This window comes from Calonectris borealis, chromosome 5, assembly GCF_964195595.1.
Source record: "Calonectris borealis chromosome 5, bCalBor7.hap1.2, whole genome shotgun sequence".
Taxonomy (NCBI): Eukaryota; Metazoa; Chordata; class Aves; order Procellariiformes; family Procellariidae; genus Calonectris; species Calonectris borealis.
This window is the reverse complement of record NC_134316.1, coordinates 36,147,094-36,159,750: the sequence shown is the minus strand read 5'-3', so window position 1 is coordinate 36,159,750 and position 12,657 is coordinate 36,147,094. Positions and strand designations below refer to the sequence as shown.

The window sequence follows — 12,657 nt, the reverse complement described above, 5'->3', positions numbered from 1 at the left end:
TTTCCCCAAAATTAATTCAGTTCACTTACCATTGTTATGCCCTTCACAGAGCAGTTGTAAAAATCTAAATAGATCTCGAGTAAATTCGTCATGCTGCAACACTTTTTCACCTTTAATATATATAAATACAATGATTATGTGACAATAGTTATGATTAAATATGCAGAACACATAATCTTATAGCAACCTTTAAAACTGGAATTCTAATAAAAAACAGTATTATAGAAGCATTAAAGCAATTTAAAAAAACAGACTGATAATAATGAAAAGAAAAACTGAGACAAAAAAAGCAAAGCCAAAATATTTAGCACTCCAATGCATCCATGGTTAAAAAAAAAAAAAAAGAAAAAAAAAGAAAAAGAAAAAAAAAGAAAGAAAGCAACAGGATATATATCTAATAAGTAAATGGTTAGTCATAACTAAAATCATGCCTTAAATATGAATGACACTTCTTTAATAAGCATCAAACTCTTTATCCAAGCTGAACACACAACCTGCTGCAGACCATAAAGCTAAACCTAAAGATATTTGGGAAGATGCAATGAAAGATTTCTCTCTGTATTTGCAACACATTTTTGCAACAACAGTATCGAAAACTGTAAACCCAAACATACCACGCTCACGAACGATGACTGTGGATCAAAGAAAAATAACAAGAATACAGGATAAGAATATTGGAAGTTACAATGTTTTCTTAAAAATTACTTCTAAAGATTTTGTAAATATAAAGCATATTCAGAACTCAAAGCCTAGAATTACTTATAGTAAGTTTATCAACAGAAACCTCAAGCCACAGTAAATAACAGTTCTAGAAGCACAGAAGAAGGAAGCACAAATAATGTTTAAAGCACTACTGGAATCAATTTCATTCTACTTACGAGTTCCTTCTTCAGTAACCATTCCCAGGCCTTCTGCTTTATTTTGTCTCTCAAACGCATTCAAGTCAAGAACACTTATATTGAAGAAAAAAAAAAAAAACAAACAGGAAAAAGTACTATAGTACACAACGGAAAATTCTTTTCTTCTAGGAAATCTCAGGAGGCCTTCAACAACTAGTCTTGACCCACTGTGACATGCATTGCCTCATATTTTATTTAATATGAGTATTAAATAAAAAAGCTTGGGATGAAAATAAGGGTCCAGTGTACATTTCTGAAAAGAAATGAGTCTCAGGTCAGGTCTCACCACTTACCTAACTTCACTTCCAGTAATGTCATTCATGGTTTCATTTATAAATTAAAAGTGGAGAAGGAACCTGAAATATTACTCTTTATATTGACTTAAACCTGCCTGCCAAAAGGACATTACTGCAGTTATTTCTTAAGTCATTTTTCCACTTATTATTTCTCTTATATTGTTACTGTATATATTATGCATTCCTATGTTATTCAGAAGACGTATGGAATCTCTGATTCCATATTCAGAAGACATATATGGAATCAGAGATTCCGTATTTTCTGAGGTCAAAGTACACTGATATCTGAATTTTCTTTTGCTAACTTGGCATAGCCTAGCATGTGGAATAGCAGATGATGATTCTTCTCATCACTCAGTCAGTATACTTCCATTCAAACAGTCCAAACATAATTTATGATTATCTAATTTTTTTTCAGTTAAACAGCAATGCAGTCACATATTCTACTGTCTAGTGACATCATTAAAACCAAAAGCATTTTTAAAGCATCATATTCATTCTCTTGTCACTGTTCAAGTAATTTTATCAAAGTCTTTGGTAATGAAGTCCTGAATGATACACATACACAACCGGTAATATCATCACTGCAGGTCCTGTTTGAGCAAGTCCTTGCTAAATTGTTCTACATAAATGGAAAAATTACAAGATAGATGTTATTTGATTAGGCTGCAACTACACAGTGATAATTTCTGCAGTGCAAGTCACCATTCCTTCCACATTTCTTCCTGTCTTCATATAGCTTCTCCACTTCTAATTTCCAGTCTACTCCTTCAGAACCCTTCTGTTGCTTTAAAAGGCTGAGAAAAGGAGGTTGTCTACTGTAAGAGTAATCAGAAACACCAACAGTTTTCCACTTTCTTTATGGGAGTCCTTTACCTTACCTAATTTGAACTTTTAGTTTATCAAGGGAATGGACTACTATAGTCTCACCGGCCACGTGCCATCCCTAACAAACCTGATACATATGCAGAGGATTCACATAAAGAGACAGAAATTATGTAACTCGTCAGAGATGTGCAGAAACTGAAAGCTTAGTAAAGCTCTGCTGGCCTCTCTCCCTTCAGTGATGGCTCTTCTCCATCCTTAGAACCACACAGACAGAAAACTTGAGGGATCTGGGACCCTCAAGGATCCTAAAGGATCCATTACATTTTACTTTTCTGCCTCCCCAAACTAAGCCTTCAAAGGCATACACAGTCTTTTCTTTATTTTCTCCTTTGGAAGAATACTCCAGAAGATTAACGTGATATTCCTCTGATTCACAAAAATTTCCCACAGGAGTTCTACAATCTGTGACTCCTGTAATCTAAATCTAACAAAACCACCTGCACTGAGCAATAAGCCACCAACCTGAATAAAACTGAAACTGTAATAATATGATTTATGCTTTTACCTGCAGGACTGCATCAAGCCAGACAGACTTTGAAAAAATCCAGCATCCTTTTTCTCCTTCAGGTAGTCTAGCATTTTCTAGAGGGTATACATTTTTGGGGAAAAAAAATCTATATTAAAATTATATGAATTTACAATTTCCTGAATTGCCACTGGCAAGCAATAATATCATTGTTATTGTACCAAAAATCTGTTCACTGTTTAGCTTAAAATTAAATGCACTAAAATAAAAACATGACAGAACACTAAAATTCTCAAAATTACTTGCCTCCTTTATACAAGCAAGACTCACAGTACTTAGAAAAGCATTACCTGTTGAACTATGGTATTCCCACCATTTAGAATAGCAATACCAAGTTTTAGTGTTTCAACAACCATGGGTCCTGTATGACCTGTCAAAACAAGGGTACAGTCATTAAAACTTGCAATTATTAATTATTCAATCAGAAAAGCAGACTGGAAATTTTACCTAATATAGTTGTAATTTACATTTATTTTGCCTCATTATATAAAGTTGTATATGATATACATAACACAGGTATAATGACATAATACACTATATATATCTATAGCATTATACATACGATATGTGTATCATGTATACTTTTAATACTGCACAGAACATTACCTTTGCTTGCACTAATCATCTGAAGGACCATCTCAGCAGCCCCACGATCATGTAAGCGAGCTTGCTGATAGAGAGTTCTCTGTTTTTCCATTTCTTTCTCCTAGGTTTGGGAACAAAAATGAGAACAGAATACAGACTGGAATTGATTCAGGAAAAATAGGAAGATGAGAAATCTGAAGTTATTGAAGGCCATCTGCCTCCATAATCCATGGGTTGTTTGAGTCCAAAACTTCAGAATACACCGTCTGTCTTTTATACGAATAACCTAGTAAACTAGCTCAATACACACCGTGTTATTCTTGCATTTATTCTAGTGAACGTATTTAAAATACTTGCACATTAGGTATGAGAAAGAAATGTTATTTAAACTCTCACCTCAAATGTCTTTTCTTTTTCTTCTTCTTCCTCTTCTTCTTCTTCTTCCTGACAGCTCTTTTTATGTTAGAAACAGAAATCACAAGATTTTGCTTGTTATGAAACATAATGACTATTTTTACTATAGTAAAGACATTTTTTTCAAGCAATAATTAAAGCCATTAGGAAGATTTAAAATCCCTGTAATCGTAAATAGTGCTCATCCGCACTAAGAAGCTGATATTCCCTAATGTATGAGTACTTCAGGGTATTCATCCAACTACATATACACCCTGTAACTGCAGACTATGTGTTCTTGTGTCACATCTCTATTTATATCCATAAGGTTTATCTTCACAAACTCTCCTCACATGTGTCAGCTGTAATCAAGATGTTGCAAAAACTGATTGTCAACTTATTTTTCACAGTCTGCAAATATTAACTCCAAAATAATCACCCAAAAAATAAAGATAACTAACATGTTAAGACTGTTCATGAATTAATCCTGTACGAAACAAAGTGCCAAGTGATATCAACAGGATTACACCTACTGGAATCTTATAGTATTATTTTAATGTAGGAATTTGTTATTATATATAGAACTCTGAAGAGCATTTGCTTCATTAAAAATATAGAAATTACTAGTATCAAGCAGTCCACATAAGAAATAGAAGGAAAAGGTTTAAAAAGCATCTAGAATTAATGGGAAGTACCTGAGCAGAGTGAGGGATGGAGCTTGAAATTATGTATTTACCTTTGCCATCATGGCGGAATAGGCAATATATAAAGGATCATCTTCTAGTTTGCTATAAAGAGTAAAAAATATTTAAAATTATTTTACGATGTAGTAATAAAAAGATGTCATACTCCTACTAATATTTAAATACCATTTTTATTAAAGGGTATTTTATTAAAGTAGATACACATGTCTACTTGGAATGCTATTACACTTGAAAATCATATTATAACTGTATTTTCTTATCTCAAACTAAAGTCTCTGTAACTTTTTAATTAAACAATTTAGACATATATTTGGACATCCAACTTAGTCATGTTGGATAAGTCAGGATCACTGGCTGTTGCAGGTGCAGAAAAGTATTATGGAGATGTAAGTTAGAATAATTATAACTGTCAGATGGCCAGATTATGTTAGTCATACAGAAAAATTATATGAAACACTGGAGTACTCTACTCACACAAAATACATATTCTAATCAACAGTGTAAATTCAAAACAGAAACTGGCACTGAAAGAAATCAACGCTAATCATCAATGAAACCTTTTCTGACATACTGAATAAAATGTAATGAATACCAACAAGAACACCCATTTGTTACCAGCAGAGACCAGGGGAGGATACTCTGAATGAACCAGCAGTTTCTGTAGACTTCATGTTTCTATAAGAATTCATGCTTGGTTATTTCTGTATTGGGTATTTACCAAGCTTTTAAAATGTCAAAAATAGTCAATATTTGTCTCAATATAAAGGTTATACTGGGTTTAATTACACGAAAACTCTAATGAAACTGAGAGGCAAAAAAGTATTCACCATGCACAATAATGAGCTGCAGTTGTGTTAAATCACCTCTGTAATGTTATTAGAAATTCAATTACTGTGGCTTTTACTCAGTGTGCTTTTCAACACAGCTCTTTTTACCTTCTCTCTGTGAGAGCACTGCGACTGAAATAGAGGATAATCTGATGAAGTGGATCAGGCTGTTTTTTCTCAGTTTCTTCCTCTTCCTCTTCACCTTTTTTTGGAGGTGTCTGTCTCAAGATTTATATCAGAATATACAAATTAAGCTTCATGAGTAAGAAAAAAATTGAGTAATTAAGCTTAGGAAAGGATTTCGGTAATTTTATTCTGTCCAGTTTGTATTAACTTCCAGTATTCATCTTATTCAGCAGCTTACAGCATAACCTGCAGCATTATGTGCCTGTATGACTCAGAAGGAGTTAGAGTATCTGATTGTTATTCATATTTGATAGTAACATTAGAAGTTTCTCATTTGTAAGGTATTGAGAACGAGACAGTGAAAATCTTAGGGAAGCCTTATTCAGCAGAAATTATGTGTTTCCAGTGGACTAGAATTGAAAAAAATTCCCAGCTCAATTACTTAGCAGGAGAATTATTGGTAAATGGAACTATTTTTAATAGTTTGCTACAATACTTTCATATATCACTTCTAGGTAACCTTGATTCAACAAATGTAAGGACTGCTCTTATTGTCAACTTTAAACATTTTTTGGCAGCTTGAAATATAACATAGCCAGCACTGGCAAAAGAGCAGCATATCACCTCTACCTGTCTTGTGTTATTACCCTCTGTAGGGTTTGTAATTATTGTAGAATTACTGTAATTATAGCAATAATTGTAATTACAGAAGTTCAATTCACCTCTCTAGTAAATCTGAAAGAATTGTAATTACTGTTTTGATTAATGGTCTCGTTCCTTCCTTTAAAAAGAAGCAACAAAGTCAAACAAAGACTGTGACCATATAATTGTCCAGAGTATAAGAACATATTGACTATAATTTTGAAAAATCATACAACATTCTATACCAGCGGGTCTTTAAAAGCACAACATGACTACTTTTGCTAACACTGAAGCATCTCCTGATACATCTTCATGTGATCCATGAAGCTATATATTCATTTTCATGATGTTTAGATACTATGGAGATAGGCCCCTGGGAAGTATTTTAGACAAACAAACTACAGAGAGGGAAGAGAAAAAGCATTAGGCTTTCTGAATCAATATTTAGTCACAAAGTGCTGAAGTTTACCAATCACTTTTACCAAGTACACATGTAAACTAAATTTTTGCTGAATATGGCTGCATATATTTACTTCTCCTTATGATGTATCAACAAGAAAACAGCAAAATTAATTTGTATTAAAGCTGAAAATGTTAAAATTAAATATTATGCATCAACAAAAATTTTAAAAAGGGGAAAGGATCAGTTGTGTCAAGCTTTAAAAAACCAGTAAATAAAATATAGGAACATAGGAATTACCATAATGACAAAAATAGTCTGACAGTTCATCTAATCCATTTCTCTTCCCAAGAATGAGTATCACATAGTTCGTCTCAAGGCATAACCACCTTACTGCACTTCAGTGCAGTATCGTCCTGCATCACAGGACGAATGTCTTTTTGACCACAGTAGAAAATGACCTTATGCCCTGAAGCATAAGGATTAGCATTTTATATGTTTATGCATATGCATACAGTACACAAAAATTAAATATAGGCTATAATAGATACATAAAATATACACTAAAGTGGGCACTGAAAAATATGCCCAATTATGTCAGTACTTACAGACAAATCCTGAACTAGTTTCTCCTCAAATGAATATTCCTCTGTTTCTATCCAATAGTTCTGATAGCCATGGAGGAAGAGGTTAATAGAACGGTGCCTGGGGGGGTTGTGAAAGTGAGATCAAGAGGGGTAACGGAACATTGTATAACAGCTCAGGTGGTTAATGATTAGTAAGGATACGTATTTGTACAATTCTGATCCTCTGATTGGTCAGTGAAACAAAATGCAAAACATAACTAACATTCAGTGACAAATCTGCATGTACTTTTGAACATTCTTACTATTTTTTTATACACATATGTATACATTACTTTTTGTTTTGAAAGCTTTGGGAGTACTAATATACGTTATATGTGAAACTGCAGGACTGGAACCTTAATGCAAGCATGGGAAAAATACACACTTGAACAGACTGAGAATGAGTGGGTGGGATTTACACCTATCAGATGTAAATCTAGTTTACTAGATTTAGGACATTGAGACAGCAGAAGTTGGCCATCAACACCAAAATAATTATCAAGTGCTTTCCAGCATGTTATCTGCAGACAATCATTGCCTTCTTCCACACAGAAAGCCTAACCTCAGCTGCTTTTCTTTTAGTTCCAAATCAGGGCAGTATTAATGTGTCCTCAAAGAAGCTGGATTAGAAATACACAAAACCTGCTCTAGAAAATGACCAATTTTAGAAAACTCTTAGGCATATAATTACTACTATACAGTATTCATTAATTTAACTTTCCACAGAAAATACAGCTCATGGCAATAAGACTACACGTAATAGTGGCTAAGCCATTCCATCTTTACATTACATTTGGGGGAAAATTTTGTTTTGAGATGCACTACATGAGGTTACAAAGGTTGTTCCACACAGCCTTTTCATTTACTTTTATCCTGCACCACTAACAAAAGCTATACTAATTGGCTATATATACTATGACTTGTTTAAATACACTGTGCACATGAATTATTATTTTATAATGGAATAGCTATTGAGCCAACCTTCTAGGCTCTCCTGTTGGCACTGATGCCATTTTATTATCAAATTTCAAAAACTGACCAATCAGAATCCCCTCTGAAAATTGTACAAATTCATGTTTTATGATAACATCAAATTATGGCTGGGAAGGAATAAGTGTGCGCATAAGGAAGAGGCTCTCCACAAGTTACATTACCGTTAACTTGAGTATAAGCCTGTCATACTGAGTTTTTTCATGTACTTTTTCCAGCCAAACTCGTTGAAAGGTGCTCAGGAAGAAATTGCTAATTTTGTGTCTGAAGAAAAGCATATAGGTTTTCATTGAAGAAAGGTACAAGTTAAATTCAATAAAGTAGTCAGAAAGAACGTATTCGTAAACCGTGTATGAAAAATTGCCATGTACAACTTTGCTGTATCTATGTGCATATACAAATGACAGACAATAAGACAAATTTTTTAACAAATTAATTTCCTTAAAACATCAAACATAAATACAGACACCTCAGAGAAAACATTTATCACATAAGACACTTTTTCAAAGCCATGTACATTCATTGAACACAGAACATGAAGAATCAGTAGTTCGTAACTTAACTAATGTTTTTTTCCTTGAAAAATAAAAATATTTTAAAATACAACTATTTCTTTTGTATCTCCAGGCAATTCTCAGAAAAGGGAGTACTTGGAATATTTATGGTAGAAGTTGAAGTAATTTTTCTATGATTTAACAAAATCTGCACATCAATAGACATTTCAATTTCTGAAATGTCTTACTGGAATTCCTAAAAACTGATTTGTATAAGAATGTATTTTGAAGAAAATTATATTAAAATATGAGATTAACATTAAAAAGCCACCTAAATCTCCAGAAAATTTTCAAAAGAAAGAACTCATTATTCATTGAAGATATTAATCTTTTCAAGAATAAATGAAAGGGTACCACCATCATGTTTGCTTACTGCCCTTTAAATTAATTGATTTTAACATCAAATTTAGAACTAACACTCCCAATATAAAGCTGCAACTAAAATGAGGAAATATAAAAGATAAGGAGAGCTGCATTTGAAACTCTGGTTCAAAGGGATTTACATAGCTCCTAGAATTAATCATACCCTACTTGAAATAATCTCCTCAAGGGTCAGAGATATCTTAACAACACAATCAGTTTAAATGATGGAGATAGTTATAGGTGCATAATAGTATGATAGCCTTATTTTTCTATCAGAACCCTATCATTTATCTAGGAAAAATATGTGTCTATAAACTAATGAATTTTAAAACTTTGTTCTGCACCTATCAATTGAGCAATATACCTAGAAGTCCCTGCTCATTGCAGGGGGTTTGGACTAGATGACCTTTAAAGGTCCCTTCCAACCCAAACCATTCTACGATTTTATGATTCTAAGTCCAAAGTGTTTTTTCACTCTTGCCTGTTTTGAAGTGCAGACACCACAATTAATTGGCTAAAATAGTTTTATGACAGTTCATTTTTAGAATCTACAAGACAAAATAACTGGACAGATTTGCCTCACATTCATATTTAAATTAGCAGTAAACTCCACCACAAAATCTACCATAAAGTTTGAAAAGAACTAACCTCAATCTTTTTAACATAGAAAAGTTTTTAATGAAAATTACAGATAATGTAAATGTTTTACTTCAATGAGTATTACTCCATATTTTCTTGAAAATGAAAATACAGATTCATAACCCATCTTGCCCCTTGGCAAGTGTTCCATCAACCTCAAAAATAATAAATAAAAGTGTTTTTTTTAAAGGCAACAATAAGATGAACGATTTTTATCATTGGGGTGCTCATATATATTCCAAACATTTTAAGAATTTATAAATCAAAAATATGGTTGTAAAAAAAAAAAAAGTCACAAAAATGTTATACTGAAATGGGTGCTCATCATACCACTTCCTCTTGTTTTTCCAAACACAATTCTTGAAGATGAAATGGTTGATACTAGCCAGTTTGTTCTTATGTTGTACTTAAACCTTTTCATTTTTCTGGTTCGTCAAAGATCGCCTGGTGGTAGTGTGACAACTTAGAGACGTTATATAGTCTAGAACTACTACTTTTTGTAAAGGAAGGATGTGTGCTTTTTACAGTATAATTGGCTTTTTATTTTTCTTGTGCAAACCTAATATTCTTCCAATATGTTAGTGGCAGCTACAGACCTTTAGCCAATATCAAGCATGTAGATTGGCTTTAATAAAGGCATTGAAAAATGCAATGCAACTCTTCTGTTAAATACTTTGCAAACAATCTTTGAACAAAAATATTAAACATGAAAGGTGAAAAAGTGCAGAAGAAGGTGAGAAGCAAGCTTAATTAAAGATGTGCTTAGGCTGTGTCTGAATAAAAAGCAGATTTGTTGAGAAGGAACAGGGTAAAGGAAATGACCCCAATGCCGCATGGTCTTAATATTCCGTTTAAAGCAGTAGATGGATCCAGGCACAGGATGCACTTTATCTCGGACTTTGTGGTATCTACATTCAACTGGAGTAAGAAGCAGAGCAACACACAAGTCCAAAATATCATTCTGCACTGCTCTGCCCCAATAGCTGCTTTAATGCATGTAACATTCTGATATAGTAGCTAAAGATTGCCTCAGACAAGTTAAAGAGCGTGAAGCATTCATACAATAGGAGAGGAATAGCCATAAAAGTTAAAAAAAGAGAAAAGAATACAAACACAGGAGAATAAAGAGTAAAAAGAGCAACTAATCAAAGGCAAAAAAGGGACAGAAACAGCAACATCTTAACAATTTTCACAGGTAACTTGAGGAACTATACAGAGTAACAGCTGACAAAAATAAAGCATTTTGGTTTGTAAGCAGCGTAATTCCTATGGTCTTTTTGCCCTCTGTTTATTTGTCATGAGACAAGTATTTTGCTACTGTGAGGAATTAGCTGATAACTAACCAACTCCTTTGTCTCTTAAACAAAATTACATAGGCCTAACAATTAACAAACTTGTAGGTATACACACAAGCAATATTTGCACTCAGAAATGTAAACAAAAATTACAAAAAAATGAATGTTTAAGCCATTTACCTTGGCAGGTTGTATAATGGTGCCATTCTGAAACAAGCAACAACAGCCCTTTTGCGTTGTTTTGACAGGAGTTTGTGCCAAACAGCTTTCTTTGATCTCAGTGGTTGTTCAACCTATGGGAAAGTATCTTCTAGTACATACAATGGAAACTCTTCAACTTTTATTCAAAATTTTCTTTTTAGCTAGTGGTTATTGTAGTTAGCAAATTAGAAAATGTTACAGACGCTTCCCATCATCTGAAAAAAATGTTCTTTTTGGGTTTTATTTTGGGGTTTTGGGGTTTTTTGTTTGTTTGTTTGTTTTAATAAGAAAAAATACTGGAGGTATTATATATAGTACCTCTCAGTTTATAGAGAAAAGCTCAAGATGCCAGAGTATCTCATGGGTGAGACTCCTTGGTAAAATTCCAAAATGGTTATTTTGTCTGTTTCTAACTATGCAATTGTTCATGTGAATGAATTTCTCTGCTATATCACTTGTGAATGAAATGGATTAACTTTATGCGGGAAGAATACAAATGCCTTTTTGTATTTAAATTGTATCATTTGAATGAACAGGCAACCGATTCAAAAATTGCTATAGCATCCTCAGGTGCAGAAATAGGAGATGGGCTAAAACCAGTATATTAAAACATCTCTTCCTAAAATGACAGAGTTTTCAGCTACTGAATAGTGATGATGTATACAATACTACTTGCAACTGTTCACAAAGTTTTGCAGAGGCAAGTACATCCCAAGTTTTCCCTGAAGCTAAACTGAGGCACTTCAACAGATTACGTTGAAAACTTTGCGTATATACACATCTGTATGTACGTGTGTGTGTGCATGCACACAAGTGCAAAAATAATTTTTATCTGGAAACTTTAATAATGACACTCATTGAAATCAAAATAATCTCTACAAGGAAAAAAACTCGTGCTACTTCAAAACAAACACAGTATAGACGTTAACTTTTTACCTGTTCCAGATGATACAGAGCAGCTGATATCCTCTGCACACGTTCCACATTTCTCTCAGGGTCAGTAGGTTCATCACTCTTCAAAATGTCTTTGTATAGATTTAACTGCCATTTCACAGCTGGATCATCAGACTAAAAACCAACATATTTTGTATGTAAGCTGCTGAATGAAGATACTGAATTTGACTACCACTACTATTATTCTCATAGCATCATAAAGAATGTTATAGATACTCCCACTTCATCTGTCCCCTTTTAGTCAAAATTAACATCTGCCAGCTGCTCCAAAAAATGGCATTAGATTCTGTATACTGTTGGGTAACTGGACTCAATTCTTAAGCAAGGTTCTGTATTTTTATTTCATGAAACCAAATGAAGCACCCTGGGACTTCTATATCCCATTTAATTGCATTAAAAATAAGGAAGCACATTTAGTACTGGGATTGAGTTTAACTCCTTGTAGGACTTCTGTACTGACAGTGGAAAGCTGTTTTATAGAGTCTATAAAAGACAGCTGGTGTTTCAGTAGGTGAAGAGTTACAGCCAAAGGTTTTGGGTTTTTTGCAAGACAGAAATAGAAAAAACACATTAGAATTACTTAGTGTGTCCAATTTAAATTTATGTAAGCACAAATTTATGGCAACTCGACAGTCATTTGCCATGACAGATAAATGAGTTACTGCTATTATGTTCCAAGACTGTAGGCAATGATCTAAATTATTTGTTATTTACAGAATGTTGAGGACTCCATTTTAGTATCACGTTTG

The 12,657-nt window shown here is 33.3% G+C and overlaps 1 protein-coding gene across 1 annotated transcript in view; it reads right to left on the bottom strand.

Annotated features, from left to right (window-relative positions):
- The window catches only part of RYR3 (ryanodine receptor 3), a 256,141-nt gene that overhangs the window by 29,557 nt on the left and 213,927 nt on the right, over positions 1–12,657 (bottom strand). Inside the window, exons 74-85 of the mRNA XM_075151795.1 lie at positions 11,891–12,022; positions 10,934–11,046; positions 8,067–8,166; positions 5,227–5,336; positions 4,324–4,375; positions 3,591–3,647; positions 3,216–3,315; positions 2,900–2,979; positions 2,589–2,665; positions 879–952; positions 615–632; positions 30–110 (exon numbers count right to left, since the gene is read on the bottom strand). Coding sequence (XP_075007896.1) covers positions 30–110; positions 615–632; positions 879–952; positions 2,589–2,665; positions 2,900–2,979; positions 3,216–3,315; positions 3,591–3,647; positions 4,324–4,375; positions 5,227–5,336; positions 8,067–8,166; positions 10,934–11,046; positions 11,891–12,022 — 994 coding nt within the window. The remainder of the gene's footprint in view (positions 1–29; positions 111–614; positions 633–878; positions 953–2,588; positions 2,666–2,899; positions 2,980–3,215; positions 3,316–3,590; positions 3,648–4,323; positions 4,376–5,226; positions 5,337–8,066; positions 8,167–10,933; positions 11,047–11,890; positions 12,023–12,657) is intronic.